Consider the following 19,285-nt stretch of genomic DNA (forward strand, 5'->3'; position numbering starts at 1 on the left):
TACAGCCTTTGCACTTCAGGCTGTAATGACTCCAACTGTGCAGAAGGGAAGGATATTCAAATACCTCCCGAACCACACCTCAGAATTCTTTGTTCTTCGCCCCTAATAAGTCATATCCTGCTCAGTATCTTTCTGCCATCAATTTATGTTATGATGGCTTGAAATCATCTCAGTTACATCAAGAATGATTTTTTCACCTTTTCATTTATTAGACTGGAATCTGCACTAGGAAGGTATCAATTTCTCTCCAAGCCTGACAATTTCTCATCCTCATTTATGAGGATATAGGCTGACAACTTCAAATCGTTCATTTCCACTGTAACTACTGACTCAACTCTTCAGTTTCAGCAGCTTCTCCCAACTCCTACCTCCCATTCCTGATTTTTTTTTTTAGTGGAGAGAATAATAGATTAGAATGCATTCCTATGCAACTACTATGCAAAAATACAGATTAGAGTCCAACTCTGCTCCCCATCAAATAAATAGAAACGATGCTTTAGTTTCTGAAGGGCATCTCATCAAACTGGTACAAGCAGCCATACTGAGAAACCTCTCAGAGAAGAGTAGGGGGAGAGATGTTTTAGAGGCGCTGAGCGCTATTAACTCTTGCAGTCTAACATTTCATTGTTATGTAATGATTGTATTTGAGCTATATGTTCAAGCACCTAAAAATGCAGTGGGTGTCCAGACACCTTTATGCGAAGGTGGACACCTAATTGATTACGAGCTTTTGTAAAGCCTATTTAGAGTTTCTATCTTCAGGTGCTTTGAAAATTTGGCCTCAAATTCAGAGCTGGCAGAAGCAAGAAATTCAGTTAGTTCTGACAGCATTTATGCAAACATTGATTTTAGCTCCAAGACTTAATACATATCTTGCTAGAACTTCCTGAAATCCCTCAGACTGTTTTTTAAGAATAATGACATTATATGACATTGAGACACCTACAGTCTTCAAGGACCTGTGTGAAGATAATTCACTGGAGGACATTCCAGCCAAAGCCACTTGATCACTGTCTATTCTTAATGCAAACAGTGCTTCTATGACACTTTGTTTCTTTGGCCTCTTTAATTCTAAGTTTCTTATCTTTTAATTGCTGTTTTTAGTTGCAAGCGTGTTAATCCCTTTACTTCTATCATTAAAATGAGGATTTTCTTTCAGCATTTGTTTTCTTTCTTCATTAGAAGCATTATAAAAAGAAATAGTGAAATACGTGCCATTCTTAAATTTTTTTACTTTTCAATCTCTGCTATTGGCACTTAATCTTTTCTAGTTTCATGGTTTAAGAGAAACAGCCCTGTAAGCATCTGACCTTTACAGGTTTTCAGCATCCTAGCTTTATTTTGAATTAGCTGCAAAATTGTTACAGGATTACTTCTACCAGTACCATGGACACTTATAAGACCCAACTAAAACTGAAGCTTTATCACGCTAGGTCCTGCACAAAATAACTGGCTTTGTCCTTCCAAATTGCAGGTGTCTAGATAACACAAAAGGTGGGAAGAGAAAAAGAAAAAAAGGTTGGCAGAAAAATTAATTGCTTTAGATTACATAGCAATTTAAGGAGAAAGCAAGGCTCTCCTGGCTCCTGGATTGGTATCTGTCCATTAGTTGGCATTGACTCTTGCTAACAAGATACTGCACTAGCTTATTTTCTCTTGTAGCATCTTTTTTTCCATCTTTGTCCAATCCCATATCTGTCTTTGGTTTTGGGGTTGAAGGAACAGACTTGCTGCAAGACAATTTCCAGAACATTTATTCTACTTTTACTTTTTCATATGATTATTTTATGTGAATCAGTTGTCCACAGACAACCTGTTGTCCATCAGGCTCAGACCTGATAGAGAGAAATATTCTGAAATAACACTTAACCTCAACTTTCAGTTCCCACTTACTTAGGGCAGAAAAGTAACTACCGCTGCCCTGTAATGTCTTTCTATATCACAAATACAGGTAGGTCTCCCTTCTGCTGGGGAACCCAAGGGATATACAGAAATGACGTATTTTGCATCAGAAAGTTTAACACTTCAGTCAGTAGAACAGCTTTCTGAGTCACTCTAAATCACTTAATAGGCTGCTTCCAATGTTTAAACATTGAAAACAGGACCAAACTTACAGAATGGATTCAATCAGGGGGTTCTACAGCAAGGACTCAGGATCTTAAAGAGATGAGCTTTACAAAAGAGATCCCAGATCCTCTAGGGGAAGGGCGTAATACAATACATGGCAGAGCACCCAGCAGATTGTGAGCTATTTAGTCCCAGCTGGAAGACTAGTTCTTACTAGGACAACCTCATATTGAACTTTGCTTCTAATCCACACTTAACCATCTCCTCTTATTAGCAGAGTTTAATGTTTGGGGCCGAATGCTCCCCATTTATGATTATTTACAAGTTAGACTACTGAGGTACACAATGGCCATTTTCACTCTCCAAACGCACACGGCATGCAAGCAAGTCATTGGCCCAAACAACTGGCAAGAAGTACAAGACTTTATTAAAAAAGTAGGTCATAGAAAGCCCAGTGCAGAACAGAAGAGACTAGATTTTTTAGAAATTTGTGAACCGTGTTTCCTTGTTGTCATCTGAATGTATTGCCCTCAAACTTGCCTCTAAAGGTGCAGTGATTAGGCAGCCTACTATGTGATCCTTATTCCCTGTTCAGCAAACAAATGTAAAGACCCTGCAGACTTGAACAGACAATAAAAGCTCTGAATGACAAGTTAATACTCCTGGTTTACTGCAGGTGCCATATTGACAAGTAGCCCAACAGTATCTAGTCATTTGGTACTGTAATCATAACTGCCTCAGAGATACATCGGGAGAGAAACATGAATCCAAAGCAATTTCTGTTTTGGCCTAGAACTTGGTGCTAGAGAAAGAACACACACTGCAAAGAGGAGCAACAAAGAGTGGCTATTTGGGATGACTTTTATGCATCATTTGAAGAATGTGTTAAGCTACACTAATAATCACACTCCTCACGCTAAACGCATTTGTGGAATCAGATGTTCCTTTAGAAAGAATATGGGACATTCAATAATAGATTGAAAAAGCAGTTACAACGTATTCATGCTATTTTGCACTGGGGCGCGTGCTGTATAGTACATTTCTTAGCATCAGTCCCAATCAGAAACTGTCTCAATGTTTAGGGAGAGCACAAAACTGAATACCACCAACGAAGATTTTGTATATACACAGAAACTTTTAGAAAAGACTTTGCTTTTAGAACAGCACAATCCTAAATGGAAACATGAGTGGAAACTGTATTTTTGCAACTTGATCCTATTAGTCAACCTGAAAAATGTCTAAAAACCTGATAGAAGTCTAAAAGAAAAAAGAAAAAAAAACTATGTTCAGAGCTACATTTCTGTGCTTCTGATTAAAAAAAATGTTTCTACTGAATGAAGCAAACCGTAAATTGGAAATTTTCCCAAAGTTGGAGACATAAGATCATGTTTCAGGAGTGCTGCAGCATCTATAGAAGTAGAAATAAGAATTTTTTCCCAGATTTTTAAACATGTAAAACTATGATTCCCAAGGACAAGCATGGTAAAATGCAGGGCTAAAGGTACCTTAATAGTATAGAAATGACATCTTGTGTCTGTCCTCTGATTTAAGGTTATTGTAAATTTCTTTAGTTGCCATCAATGCAAAAATATTAAGGAATTGAGGGGCACAAGAAATCACCAGAGAGATAAGAATCTCTCTTCCTTATATTGTGTTTTGCACAGGTTTCTGCATCATGCTCATCTAAATCATATAAGCACAGCAGAGCATTAAGCGTCAAATTAACATGTGCTATGTATTGTTTATTCTCCCATCCTCTCACCAAGCTCAAGAGTTGTTAAATCATCTCTATGTCACTGGAGGATCCTTCTTCACCACAACTATCTTCCCGCACCTGGCTACAAAGGTTTCAAAGCCAGGCTGCAGGCAAGAATGAAGACTATGATTTTTATGAAGTGCAAAGGGTTACATTGCAGAGAATAGTTCCTGCTGGGGGATGATCAGGGCATTACCAGACTCAGTGGTTGGTGTGAGAAGTGTATATCCACTTTAACAGATATATAATTCATTGGTCATTTGAATAAAACAAAAATTGTGGTATTACTACATAGGAAAATACAAATTTGGATAATGTGCAATAGCTGTAAACTATTATGTGTATTTTAATGGTGCAGGTTAATTTTCAACTTGTAGATTAATTTTATGCATCACATTTATATAATTTATATATATATAATTTATATAATATAATTTGTATAATATATTGCACCTTAATCTAAATTTTATATGATCATTTTGATGTTCTTAAATTACTAATTTTCACTTCATAAATTCATTCAAATGCATGCTGATTTAGAATACAAACCTTGAAAACCATCAGCATGCCATTGCGTGGCACACTCCGGTTGGGAACAGGTGAGCTTAGAACTGGGAAGTGCTTCTCCGAATGAGACTTTGTTAGCTCCCTGTCATCTGTAGCAACAATTGTTTTCAACTCAATTTTACCTCAGGGTAAAACATACTTTAAGGACAAAATACTTCGTGCTAGCCTCTACTGAAATAGAAACATCATCTTGGAAAGTAATGCATTTTCTCACAGATGAAACTAACCGTCTCAAAAGAATTTTCATTGTACAGAACTTAAACATTGTTATTTGTTCAGTCAGTACCACACTGAATGTGATGCCTACCTCTGTCCCTGCCTGCTGTGTGACCGTAGGCCTGTTCCTCAGTTTCTTCCTCAAAAAAGCATTTACATATTTTTAGTCTTCATGGTTTTTTCAGTTATTTTGCAGCTCCCCTTGAGAATAGATGGAAGATTTGTATCATCTGGATTCACAAAAGACATAATTTGCTCTTGCTACATCTGGGAAATACAGCTTTATGGGATAGGTTTGCACACCCTTTTTCTTTAACCATCATTGTCCCCCACTGCTTTTCAGTCCAAAAAAATTGGATCTGCCCATATAATTTCTTATACCTTACAATCTTAATGGTTCTCCCTGAAGATAATAAAACACAGCAGTGGTTTTCTAGCATTTTCATACAGTCCGTATCCCAGAGTGACTTACTAGCAGAAACAGAAAGCATAGTATTACTTTCTGGATGAGAAAGAAGAGGCGTTTATCTTTAAGTGACCTTCAAAGTAGAGCCAGTACAGCGATGAAAAGTAAAACAGGAATTTTATGTTACAGGAACTGTAGAAAACTTTCTTTACATCCAAAAAGTGGTGAAATTGTAGCCAGTGGTAGAGAATTGTGTTGAACTAGTAAATACAGGAACAGTGAACACGACAGATACGAAAGGATGTAGACTGGAGCAAGTTCAAAGAGGTTTAAAATAGTTAGGGCAACTTCAAACTAGATTACAAACTAAGCAGACTTTATAGAAGATACAAATATGTGAGATGCATGCCAAGACCAATTACTCTAATAAATTTGCTAATACATTGTATTTTCCTTGTGCATCATTTTCTTGGTGGTAAATTCCTTTTTGGTATTTGCAATGACTGTGTAACCAGTCTAAAGTTAATAAAAATTGTTCCCATTTACACAATGACTATGTTTGGTACCACAAAGTAATTATTGCTTAGCTGCTGCTTCTATAGTATTTTCACTCTAAATAAATAAATAAATAAACTAACCCAGACAGGAATCCCCACAACTTTAATTCCTGAGAATTCTATGCCATTTTACCCCAAAATTGTTTGAGATGCCTTCCAGAAATACATTAGCCATTTGGGAAACGTACTGCAAGATGTTCTGAAAGTACAAAACAATATGATCTGATTATTGGCCTCTAGATTGCAGAGCTACCAGATACAAGCGTACAATCTAAGATTTACTATAACAGTATGTTGTCAATGCTGGTGATATTTATATATTTGGGGGTACTGACATCTTCCACTGGAGCAGCTGTGTGGAAAATTGGAAATCATGAACAATTACTCCAAACTGCATGATTTTGCCGCTACGAAGGATAACAAAAAGGCTCCAAATTAAAAATATTGGAGAGCAAACAGAAACATGATGTGGCAAAATTGCCTGTCTTCTCTTGGGTACTGATTTGCACACTAGCCCTCTGTGCCTTTACTTTCAAGAGCTAGTGTTTTTCAAGTTGGGCTTGAACTTATATTTGCCTGTATTTTTAATGTTTTAGATTGCTCACATAAAGTAACTTGAATACAGCTGTAGTACTCTAATGAAATTTAAAGCTGATTTCCAAAGAGTCTTTCTGCGTAAAGGTCTTCCTTGCCAAACTTAAAAACTTTTTATTCAGTCATTAACAAACTATTTTCTGTCTATTTTACTTCTCTTTCTCAATGTTGGAAAGCCCTACAAAACCGTGCAACTAAGTGATGTCAGTGTATCCATTTGTGCACTCAGATGGACTTGTCAGAAAATAGTTTCCTTTTATCTACCACCAAAACAAGGCCACTTTCGCTACTGGTGAAATGTGAAAAAAAAAAAAACCAAAATAATACCTTCCTTGAATAATGTAGGAGGCTTTTTCCCCTCTTTTCCTGGATAATTTTCTGACTTCCTGATCTCCAGGAATTTGTTTTTTCCTTATGGTATGTTAATAGATTTTTAACCTAACAAACTGGAATACATTTACATAAGTTCTTTTTTCAATGATTTGCTTAGTGTGTTTCAGATGGTATGGCTGGTCACTGGCATTCCGTGGGATATTTTGTATTATGCAGTTAATGTGTCCAAAAAAAAAAAAAAAAAAAAAAAAGACACACTCTTCCTTGCATAGAGATTCCCCAACTCCTTTTTAAATTTTGCATCATGCAGCTGCTGTTTGAATGTTTATGGACATCAAACAAAACAGCTATTTTGAGTAGCCAGTGAAAGCTAAACACCTGTTGCTTGCTAGCATTGCATTTGCAGTGACCACTCTCTCCTCAGGCATAGCCTCAGAACTTTTGGACTAGGAAGGGGTGATCCTGTTCAGATATGGCAAGTGATGACACTCCCACCAGCACTCCCATTTCTTGTGCAAATATGTTTTGCACAGGTGAATATTAGCATGGCCTGAAACTCTGCTTTTCTTAAAGTTACAGGGGTTAGGCTGGTATCATCTCTCCTTTGAGAGCAGGAAATTTCTGTTCATGCATGTGTGTATACATAAAGATAAAAGGAACCGTAGTACACTATCAAAGGACAAGATGAAATTACTCTTTTTCCCCCTCTCTAGGCAGAGATGAGTGATTCAGTTTTCTACTCAGCCCCCAAGAATCAACAGTAGTCCTGGGAAGTGGCTTCAGTCTTACAACTGAGGAGCCAGTCAAAGATTTGGCTTCATGCAGAGCTGCAGACCCTGCTATATAGGATTTAATGTCTCTGTAAACCAAACCTGAGTTTATGTCTCCATAAATTTACCTAAGGCTTTATTAAGATTATTCAAAAAATCCTTCCCCACTATCAGACTGAGTTCCTACCCTTAACTGTCAAACTGGTAAGGGATTGTGAGAGTTGTACTTACAGCTAAGAAGCCCTTAATCCAGTCCTTCAGGTTTATGCAAGATATCAGATCTCTTTTCTTCCCCCTCATTTATCCATTTTGTGTGTTAAGCTGGGGCAAAGATGGATTGTTTTGTTTTGGATGTTAAAGCACGTAAGTCAGTCAGAAGGCTAGGTGCCTCAGAGACATGGTACCCTTGTGATTTCTTTGGTATGCTTCACCTAGACCTCATATGTCTCGAACACTGTTTAAATCAGCAACAACAGTATAGGGAATATTTGTTTGAGTCTGAGATCCTTTTCACATCTGACAAAGAGGAGAAAGTGTTTTCATCCGCCCAGGTCTTTCAAAAGCAGGAAGATTGACTTTTGGTAGACGTGGCTTTGTTGCTCAGGAAGGAGTTGCTTGTTACACAAAGTCACCTATTGTTTCTCCTCCTTTCAGATGAACAGAGCATTCTGCCGTGTAAAAAAGAAGAACTACAGTGTGGTGACGGACTCTGCCTCTTAAACTGGCTGCGCTGTCACTATAAGAAGGACTGTGGCAGAGACTACATGTCCATCAAACTAACATGCTCAAGTGAGTTACCCTTCGCTTTCCTAAATCATAGGACGCAACGTCCTATGAAAGTGAATCCATTTGCTCACCAAATCGGTGTTTGTAGCAATATACTGTTCTAAACATTAGATTTGATCTGGTTTTGCTGTTGCAAGGATATGGATATTTAGAGGTTTATTTATTCATATGTCTAAATCATTTATACTGCATGCTGATTTCAAGTAGACAAATATCAACAGTAGTGCGAATGGAAGATTTGGTCGAGCTCAAAATGCATTAAGCTAAATGTATTGTGAAGGCTGCTGCTCTGAAACGCCAGTTGAGAGCCGGGCCGGGGGGGGAGCCTAGAAAAGGTAGTCGCCGTTGCTGGAAACAATTAGACACTAGCAGCTCTGCAGAGCAGTGACTGCTGGCCAGGCAGTCTGCACTTGGAAATGTTAATGTGAATAAACAAACAAACTGCCAGCTGATTAAAATAATACTTGGGCAGGGGAGAGGTAAGAATTACTGTCAAGTCAGAGATATCCAGTGTATTTAAAGGAGTCATAGGGTAACTTCTGTAAACAGTGCAGACAGTTTTAGCCATTTGTTTTAGGACCAGATCTGTTGCAAATAAGTAGAAAGATGAGTTGGAGGATTTCTGATGAACAAAAGTGTGTTGTAATCGCAGCAATTGCTGTTTACTAGCTTGCTGTTTACTGTTCCTACTTTTTGCTTGTTATGTTTACTTGTTAATTTCAAGCTACAGTTTTAACTCTGAAACCTTTCTTCTAACATACCCATTTTGTAACTAGCAACATCTAAGAGGTCAAATTACTTTTAGACATCTATTCTACACAGTACAAATAGGACGGATCACATACTGCTGTCACTAATTACTTGCCAGAAATATTTGCAGACTTGGGTTTTTAGTTAACACAACACTGTACACAGAAGAATGTAGCCACAATTTTGCAAAAAGACTGGAAGTTACAACAGGGAGAGCAGATTGACAGCTACTGGCAATACACATCAGATGAAAGTAAACCAAAAAATGAGTTTCTGGAGTAAGCCTAGTACACTCCATCCTCTAATGGGCATTCAGATGCATGGAGGCAAGAGAGAGCTAATCCAAAGTAAAACCCTCTGAAACATGCATAGTGTAGACAGCAGGCCCTCAACACCAACTGTTTAGTCTACAGGTCTGTGCTTGTCACAACCCACTACCTGGCTTTACAGTGGCATTCAAGCACTCATGCAAAACAAGCGCTCTGTAGAATTGATCATAGTCCATTAAGTAGAGCAGGATTCAGGTCAGATCCATGGAGCACGAAAGATTATGAGTTTATAATTGAGAATTCACAAGGGCTACAGTTAACATGCATGGAAGGACATACAGACCTGAATTTAGGCAAGACCTCCAGTTCTTATGCTCTTAATTCCTAATCTAATCAGCAGAGATTAGAGCTAGACATGTGGTTTGTTTTTTTCTCTGAGAAAACATATTGGGTGTGGTCGTGGAAGACTTAATGGGAACACATTAGTTTTGATGGTCTTGCATTTTGCCTGGATCACATGAAAACCTTTCAGCAATTTACATCGCACATAAGTATGCATTATTTTCTGCCCTTCTATAAAGGTGTGCATAAAGTAAGTAGTGAGTGGCAACAGATTATTTTTGATATATGTAGAGATATATTTTTTCTAAATACAAAGCTGTCAATTCAGTGCTAACAAGAAAAAACTACAACAATGACAGCTGACAAAATAGAGTCAAATAGTCACAGGTTTGCTCTGAACACATTACAGTAGTTAAAAGCTCAAAAACACAAAACCAACAGATCATTTGCAATGGTTACAGAAGCGCACACAAATCAGAAATTGCCTAGAGGAAAAATTCATTATTTTTCAATGGAAAGACTGATTTGCTGTTCACAGATGAACCTGAGAGCAGAGTGTCATCCAGCGAGGCACTCACACCTGTCACTTCATATATACTTCACAGACACACAAATGTTTCAGACGAGACGAGTGCCAAAGCACCTCTCTCATGTGTTGGTTTTGCTGAATAACGGCAAGACCTGTTAGGAGATCAGCACCAACAGAAAATCTACACAGAACGGCTATGCAATTAGATCTGGTGTACCATTGCCTTCAGTCTCATACTGTCCAGAATAGCACTGCTACCTAGGGATAAAGGACCAGGCAGTGACAGAGCTAGATGGAATTCAAAAGCTGACAGATAGATTTCCATATGCAGTTAGCATTCGCATTGGGAAGTCATGTCTGAACATGTGGCTAAATGAGCACGTGAAAAAAGTACTTGTGTATTAAAAAAACCCCCTCCTTGTGACTAATCTATAGGTAACGTTATATAATACGTATATAAGGGGGTGTGTATCTATATAAATATATATGTCATCTTTATTCTTTTTATTTCTATATATGTGCAAGATAGAGGCACTCCACTTGAATTATTTATTGTTCTTATTTCTAACCTTCTGCTTTTGTAATACTAACATCTAAACATTTAGCCCATAGTTTAGAAAACACTTTTATTCATTCAGTCTATTTCATCCTAATGCATTTTAGAATTTCCTGGCAGGATCCAAGAATGTGTGATGCCCACTGAAGGCAATAGTCATTTAAAGTACTACACCCTTGAGCCATAAAACATGAATAAAAATATCAGGGTTTTACCTATTAGTTACTGTTACTCTTTCTCATCTTAAATTTGTTACATTTACTTTACAGTTAACAGCATCTCCATTCAGAAATTTTATTTTCTTTTGGCCAAGAAAAACTTTATCTAGTTCATATGAAACATACATAATAAAAAAACAGGTACCAAGAAGGAAGTGTAGTTCCTTTATTGCATGTTTTTCTGTTCAAGCACTAGTAATAGACACCTTTAAAGCTTTTCTCAATCATATAACCTATCCATTACTTATTTTCTGTGTCCTTGGACAATTTGTCATGCTGTTTAAGGAAACTGATTAAAAATGCAAATAGATCTATCACATTAGAATGTTGTTTTCTTATTTTGATGTTTTCAGAGACACAGGGATTGTCACTTTCTTTTTTAATTGAAAATGATTTTTTTATATATATATAAAAATTTTATATATATATTTTATATATATATAAAATAGTAGAAATTTACTTTCATACTATTATTTCAACAACCTAAAAACCTTTTGATAAGTGGCATTAAGTCACTTAAACATGTTTTTTAACAACAGGCAAGTATAGCATACTGTAGAGCTACAGCTATCAAACTAGCACTAGTAAAAAAATGTATGGCCATCATCTCCCCATGTATGTTTAGAGGCCACATCTGCATTCCCCCACACTCACGCACACAAATTCCCAGTGAAAATTTTTACCTTCTGCTAAATTTCTGTTTCTTCAAGGACAAAAGCTGATGTAATATTTTCTGAGTCAAAATGCTGGTAGTCAGCAGTGTCATCACTAGTTTGTGTATTTATAAATGCACACTACTAGCGTGCAATAGAGCTATTACTACCTGTAGTTACGATGAATTAACTGGAAAGGAGGAGGAAAAAGACAGCTGTTGTCTGGGCTTTTTTTAAACCCAAACAAAAGCTATAGTCCAAATTTCTGCCATGCAATATGGTATTCCTTGACTAAAAATGCCTCAATGGATGCTAAGCAGATGTTTTGAAATGAGTTTCCATTGAGGTGGAAGTTTATAATTCTCATCATAAATCATAACGTAAAACTAGTATACAGACAGGTTAAAATTTCCATTTTTATCATGTTACAAATAAATAATTTCAGCATTAAAAAAATAACAGAATAAACCCATATGCCAGCTTTTGAGTTGTCTGTGAAAACAGCCCTTGTCAAAGTTATTCTTGGTTATGAAAACTGAAAATCACGATATGCTGGAATTTAAATCCCTTTCTATTGCTTAAAGTAAGTTGTTGTTGGAGCAGTGTTTTTATCATCAATGATTTTATGCTTACAGCCTGAAATTATGCAGAGGGCAGTGAAAAGCTTAAGCAGCACTTAGCATTAAATCTTATTAAGATTTGAGAGGATCCTCCATGGTGTACAATTCTTCATCTAGCATTTGTATCCTGCAGCAGTAGACCAGCTCTTTTCTCCAGATCAAGCTCAGTCAGTTAAAGATCGTGCCATCACAGTTGCTCACCTCCATCCACTAACTGGAAGGAATCATCCTCATAAACCAGTTGATGGAATGATTAAAATGCGTGCTCCCTAATCTCTGCTAAAGACAGATTAGCCTATCCACCAGCTAGGAAGGATAGCTTTATATTTAAATAGAGGGGTTGAATCAGCTCCTCAGATTTTGCCAGCAGCTTATTAGGAAGTTTTCTGTGAACCTCAAGAATTATGGGGAGAGTAACCCCTAGCAAAAAGAGAAAAACTATCATAGAGTTCTAGTATATTCACAAGCATCTGTTCTGATTGAAGCATAGCTTGTTGAAAGCTTGACCCTGAGAAAGTAGGCTCAAGATTACTTCCTGATCCCAAAAATTCTGAGTACAGGAGGTCCACATATTGTACTATGTACAGAGGGAAGTGTCCATAAATGCTGTTCAGATCACAATCCCTGCTTCTAATGAAAGGATTGAACATACAAGCATATTGCACAGCACTCAACAGGACAGCAAATGAACCCTCTGAGTACTACTCACAAGACTGTTTTCCATGTAATTAGCAAAGCACTTTTGTGATAGGATCAATTAATTACATTGCCAAGCAGCTGGTGATACTGTCACATAGTGTGCAGAGGTCTGTTTCTTAAATTCATTATATGGAATGTTTATCGAAGTCCAAAAAGACTTTCAGTGCTGATAACATGCTTTACTGTGTTATTTTGTTTTGCTCTTTGTATTTTAATTTTTTTCCACTTCGTTCCCCCACCTCTGGCTTTCTAGAAGCCCAAGATACCTTTTAGTAAAGCTGAAACAGCAGTAATAGTGCTGTTTCTATATGACAGCTAGTGGTTCCACAGCACATAATACCATAAAGAACACACATATCTTTTGGAACTGTGTTGAAAAATCTGTACAATAATTTTACTTTCAAACATACATCAACATGCATCAAACTGGAAAATGAGAACCTTTTCAGGTGCTTCTGAAAAGCAGTACAGTTCACTCCCCAGTAAATACCTACAGTCAGGACTTAGGTACTTAGCTGTTTCTACTCACCAGCAAGTCTGTCATCAGCTTTTGAGACTGCAGAATTTTTGGTGGAGTACAGCTATACAGGGATTCCCAGGGAAGCTGATCACATGCAACTTCATTTGGCAAAGCTGGAATAAAACAGCAATTCAGTCTCAGCTTTCAACTAATATAATAGAACAGTCACCCAGAAGAACCAGGATAAAATATAACCACCAAAGTAAAAGGAAGGGATGCCTTTCCTATTGCCCCAAGAAAATTATCCCATCAGTCTGAAAACTGGTCAATCATTCCTATCAACACTAGAGTTCTTAAAAATGCATCACAGAAGCATGGTGGTTTTTTGCTTTGGACTAGATTAGATCCTCTCTGATGGTACTTAGGTTTAAACTAGCAGCTCTAGTGTGAGTATTCAGGCCTTTAAACAAACACGCAACTTCAGATTATAGAATCCAAAAGCATGGAACATTGTGGTTTGTGCAGGTTTAAAAACAAAAAACTTTTCCATAGTATACCCATTAGAAGTTTATTTGTCCAACAGTTTTCTTTTTTGGTCTGAGAAAGCCCTTTTTCTTTAAACAGAGAAATAAATGGCCAAGTTCCTCAGTCTGTTATATGTGCTCACTATGCATGTATATTCACTCCAGGGGATTTTGGATTTGTCCATAACTAAGGGGAATACGTAAGATCTACTTCTTCAACACTGGCAGTACATCAACCACAGGAGCAGACTAATGATAGAGTGAAAGGGAAATGACTTTCAAATCACCTCCTGCCCACCATGTCATTAATGCCTAACCTAACATTCTGGATTCACATACTTAGGCATTGGAAGAGAATAAAATGAGAACCTTTTGTTCTAGCATTTATAAAATCAGATACGCTAGTGTCTATAATGGGGGCTCCCTGTACCAGTAACTACTACCATGTGGTCTCAGTACTCATTTAGAATAAGAGATTGCTTTGTATCAGCTATGCAGGTAAGCAGGATCTCAGAAATGGGAAGGGCAAAGGAAAAAGATGCTAAGAAAGGAGTTCAGAAATAAATACCTAGGAGAGGGGAAAAACAAAACTGTCAGCTCTTTCTCAACCATATTACACCAGTTCTACCATCATGTAGCTCACTGAAATCTCTTGTGGCCCACTGCTGTAAGACAAGAATGAGGCCATGGTATTTTGAGGATATCCACCACTATTGTGGGAAGTCCAGTCACACTGGAACTCTTGACATTATTATTTGTCCAGTTATGAACAAATGGCAGAGACTTTCAATGTTTCCTATTTGAGACAGTGAGAAAGATTCCAGAGGGTTTACACACAGAATGGTGGTTATAAAGGAAAGACAGACTATAGTATTTTACACATCCTTTCAGACCTAGGCATGTATAGGAAAAGCTTTGCAGCTAGCCACGGTAAAGTGAATTTTCAGAGAAAGGAAGGGAATCAGGAAAATCTTGGGTCCTCAAAATCAACATCCACAGTATCTACTGAAAGTAAGAGCTGACTTTCCAGTGAGGCTATATTTCAGGAGGGATTTCCATCATAAGTTTAGCATGTTGCTACAAGATGGAAAACATCTGTGCTATTGCTGCAAACCATAGTCTAGCTCTGGCAGAAAGAGCCTCAACAAGTGGTGCATCGAACAAGAAGAATGCAGGTAAGTTCTTTTGAGAGGAGGGAATCTTTGTTCTTTTTGTAGCACCTCACACATCCAGTTTCCTAACTGTGGCTTCTATGCATTATGGTAATACAAGTAAAGAATAACAGTACCAGTCGGTGTGTTGAGCCGTAAGTCTGATATTCCTAAAAGGCTGTTTATGGCATCACAGTAATCAACAACAGCTTGACAAGCTATGTGTGTGCATTCATAGAGATGATTCTCACACAAGCAACAGTATATGCTTACCAACAGGTGATGTGTGCATACACATATATAAACAGAGCTCTGTAAAAGAGGTGCCTTAATGCAGAAAGAAAAAATAAAACAGGAATTAATTCATAATGCAGGATTATAAATCCCCATAATTCAGTTAATTTTCACCCTCCATAGTTATTTTGGCTTTCAGAGACAAAACAGTTACTTCCTTACTTACTCTGAGAGCTTAATTTTAGCATTTAGGAAGCAAAACACTGACATGAAAGTATTTCATTTAATGTGCAGCTACCATGAAATTCAGCCTAATGGGAAAGAACATGTACTATTTAAAGTGTATTTCAAGTATTAATGTATTTGCCTATTCCTTCCTGTACCAGTCAACCAGAATTAACACATTAAAAAAAAAAAATGCATTCTCATATGTTTCTTCCTCTCTCTTTCTCCCCCTTTCTCTTTCTTGTGCTCTCTTTTCTTAACTTGACTGACAGTGATTTTTCACTGTTAAATCCTCTTGAATCAGTAGAACCACTGCTAAGTCTTAACAAAAGCATTGTACCACATGTACTCATTGGAAGCTACCCTGAGAAGTAATGCATGGATTTGTTCCAGTTGAGAAAACAAGCTAATATTTCCCTTGCCATAAGAGGAAATCAAATGTATAATCTCTGCTCAAGGGTTATCCATAGATTTCTGAGAAAATACACTCAGCAAAATAGCGCTTAAGATGTACTTGCCTTCACGTACTTTTTATCCAGTCCTCTGGAATGGAAAATGCCAACCATTTAGCATAGAAGCTTACATACATACAAAAATTTTAGCTACCATTTAGTGTCTCAAATTATCTACATGCTTTTTTTTAAGGCTGTATTATTTATTTAGAGAATTTCCTAAAACCACAAGAAAGTAGTATTAAAGGCTAAAATTCTGCTTCAGATTTAAACACATATTTTCATGGGAACCAAAGAATTTGCCCCACTGAAGCCAAAGATAGTCATAACCTGTGCAATCGTTGCTCCCACTTCCAAGGGTTACATGACTGGAGTCTTTTGTACCAAAGAAATTAAGTGTCTTTTATGTCACTTTTTATTATTAAAGTAATTAAACACTGCACAAAAGATAACTGTTGTGAAGACTTCATTTAAGGCTCGTATTAACAGGAGCCAGGTTTATGTTTGTTCTAAAAGCTGCATCTACACAGATAATCCCACAGATTGCCTTTCTATTAAGTACCACAGGCCATTTGGATTAATAATCTCCATCACTCTCTATGCAGTTTTATATAAAGTCATGTAGGTAATCCTGCCTATGGAAAGTTCTCTCTTGATAAACCTGCCTAGAGTCAACCAGGACGGTTAACATAATCTTGTCATGAGGCTGTTGAGGAAAGTATGTCTGAATACTATCCAGACTTTGATTTTGGACAGTTCTTGTCAGAAAAGCAGATTTCAAGGGAGGCACAGCACTGTTATTTAAACAACTATTACGTGAACATAACAGCGCTTGAGATAACAGCGTCACAACAGTCATTGAAAATATTAAAAACTTTAACCTAATGAATGCATTCTCCTGTTTCCATTCATTCCAAGTTAAGTCCATTAGATGTCCTTTTAAACTTATCCCAACTGAAGAAAAGGAATTTGTCATTTCACAATCTCCTTGCAAATTTGTATCCAAGCTTCTCCTAGTCCTTGCAAACAGTTTCAGGGAAGGTATACAGACCCTTTGAGTACAGGTGTTACATACTCTAGATCGTCACCGGAGACAGACAGGTACTCAGGAAGGTGATTTCATAGAGGTTCGGCCTGCCCTGTAGATGCATCCAGTCTCTCCTTACAAATGGGAGACCTATAAAGCATTGATTCCTAAACTAAGCTCCAAAGTGAAGTTCCAAAAGTGGGTGAATACTTGCTCTTAATCTGGTGATACTGTTATGCACCACTGAAATAAATAGGAAAACCTAGTTTTAGTGGTCACTGAAGGAAACACAAATGGAAGGCATGTCCGAGGCACTGTCTTACAGGAAAGAACTCCGAACTCAAGAGACCCAGTCTGTCCTGAGTCTGCCAATTTCTTCCTGAGAAGTCATTTCATCTTCCTTTAACTTCACTTCTTCACCTAGCAAATGTACATAGCTATACTTGTCAGCTTTAAAAATTGCTGTATTATAGGTACCCTAGCACTTTTATGAAGCAATAGAATTATATTCCTTATATTCAGGAATATCTTTATAATGCAAGCTTCTCTGTCAGGAAAAAGACTTCAGCATCCCAAAAAAAGATAAAGGGAGGGGGGAAAGGAAAAAAAAACCTGTCTGCATCTAATTTGGGGGCACCTTAGTAAATCAGTTCTTATGATCTTGCTGACTAATTCAGGCTTCTTAAGACATCAAATTGTTTGTTGTAATGATAGTTTAAACAACCTTTATCATGCAATTAAGTTCTGAATTCACTGCTACTTGTTACTCTTACTCTTTGCTTCCTTAGTCACAAGAAGATGCTTTGGCCTCCAGTTAGATTTCAGTTCTTTGAAGCATTCATGAAATTCATTTTTGGTTTATTAGGAGAATTTAGATTGCTGTGGAAATTACTCTCTACTTTTTCCCTGTTACGGCAATATGCAGCCTATTGCATAAAAAAATGCTGTTGCTGGACTTGTTTATAAACTTCTTGTACTACCTTAGTCTGGATTATCAAAACTAATGACGACAATATCCTCTTCTACAACTTTTATTTATCCTTTCTAAGGATTAATTTGAAAGACGACGACTTCTAGGGCTGTTATGTTTATTCAGCATATTTTTCTCTTTTATTTGCTAACATTAAGTTTTATTTAATGCATATTGTACTGTCTGCTGAGGGTCAGTATTTGTTAATCTTGCCTGATATAAAATCCTACTCACATACAAACTTTTGCAAGCAGAAATGAACAATGGACATAATTTAAATAGCCCTCAAGTAACTGTTAATTAGAGCAGAACTTTTATCTGTATTATGCATCTTTAATTTGACAACTTATCTTTTCATAAGCACGTAGCTGAAAAGAATAGAGGGTTTAGGAAATAACAACTAAGCATAGAATTCTGGCATACAGTAAACATAAAAGGCAAGCCCGCATGGCTCTGGCACCCTTTGTCTCCTAGCTAGAGAAATTAGCAATGGCTAATGGAAATCAGTAGCCTTACAAAAGGAGTATGATCAGGTACTATCAAGCAAAGATGCCAGTACCAGGTCTTCCTGAAATGGGACAGTCATTCTGACAATGCCCGCCCTTGCCCTGTGGACTTAGAAAGTGCTCAATTCTGCTGAATACAGCTATTTTCAAGGCAGAGATAATAATACTTAATTATTTGGTAGGATATAAAGAATGACTAGTTCAGTTTCGTAGTGAGAAATTATCAGTATTATTGTTATATTTTGAAATAGATTAAAATATTTCTTTGTATGGTTGCATTTTTTTCAGGAAGAGAAGGTAAGGTTTAAAAGGGGAGTTTCTATCAAGGCAGCCTGCTAAAGGCTGGTCCGTAAACCCGCAAACACAGACAAGACACTAATCTAGTTAAAGAGTTATCTTGATATGTCTTTTCCTTCATCTGTAATAAGAAGTCTATGAATTTCAGAAAAAGCTATTTTAAAACATTTCAGTAATTTTTATTATAATACTTCTACAATACAAACTTCCAAAATGACAAGACAAGAGCCCATCAGCTAGGCAAACACTATTCCCACAATGTAAATAGGTAAAACAGTGACAGTTTTTGAACATGCATCTCAGTGCTCCCTGCATTGGAAAATTTTGTATGAATAAAATCAAGAATGCATTTACAGTGTGTAAAGTATGCACATAAGCACTTTCATTAATTGAGGCCTAACTTCTCTGTCCACAGTCTCTTTATAAATAAATAGCAGAATCCAGCTTTCTGGCACATTAGCTTTATGAAACATGAGTTAGTGGGAAATGCTATATGCAGTAGAATTGAGAATATTATGAAAAATACAGAGTAAATAGAAAACAGTCAGCAGGGCCAGGGGGCATAAAGCCTCCTTGAAATCCTAAATTCAAATATGCCTTAAGTCACGACTGAAATAATTTGGTTGGTTTCATCTCAGTGGCTAACAGAAGAGGCTTGTTCATATCATTACGTTGCAAGAGAAGTGTTTATAGCTGCCAGGCTTTGTTCCAGAGAGAAGAAGGACAAATAAATGCATGTTACATATAAACA

The 19,285-nt window shown here is 37.0% G+C and overlaps 1 protein-coding gene across 1 annotated transcript in view; it reads left to right on the top strand.

Annotated features, from left to right (window-relative positions):
- BEAN1 (brain expressed, associated with NEDD4, 1) overlaps positions 1-19,285 on the top strand; it is a 60,847-nt gene that overhangs the window by 4,061 nt on the left and 37,501 nt on the right. The window contains exon 2 of the mRNA XM_009320255.1: positions 7,921-8,055. Within this exon, the coding sequence (XP_009318530.1) occupies positions 8,031-8,055 (25 nt within the window). The 5' untranslated portion in view covers positions 7,921-8,030. The remainder of the gene's footprint in view (positions 1-7,920; positions 8,056-19,285) is intronic.

Source organism: Pygoscelis adeliae, unplaced genomic scaffold, assembly GCF_000699105.1.
Source record: "Pygoscelis adeliae isolate BGI_AS28 unplaced genomic scaffold, ASM69910v1 Scaffold62, whole genome shotgun sequence".
Classification (NCBI taxonomy): domain Eukaryota; kingdom Metazoa; phylum Chordata; class Aves; order Sphenisciformes; family Spheniscidae; genus Pygoscelis; species Pygoscelis adeliae.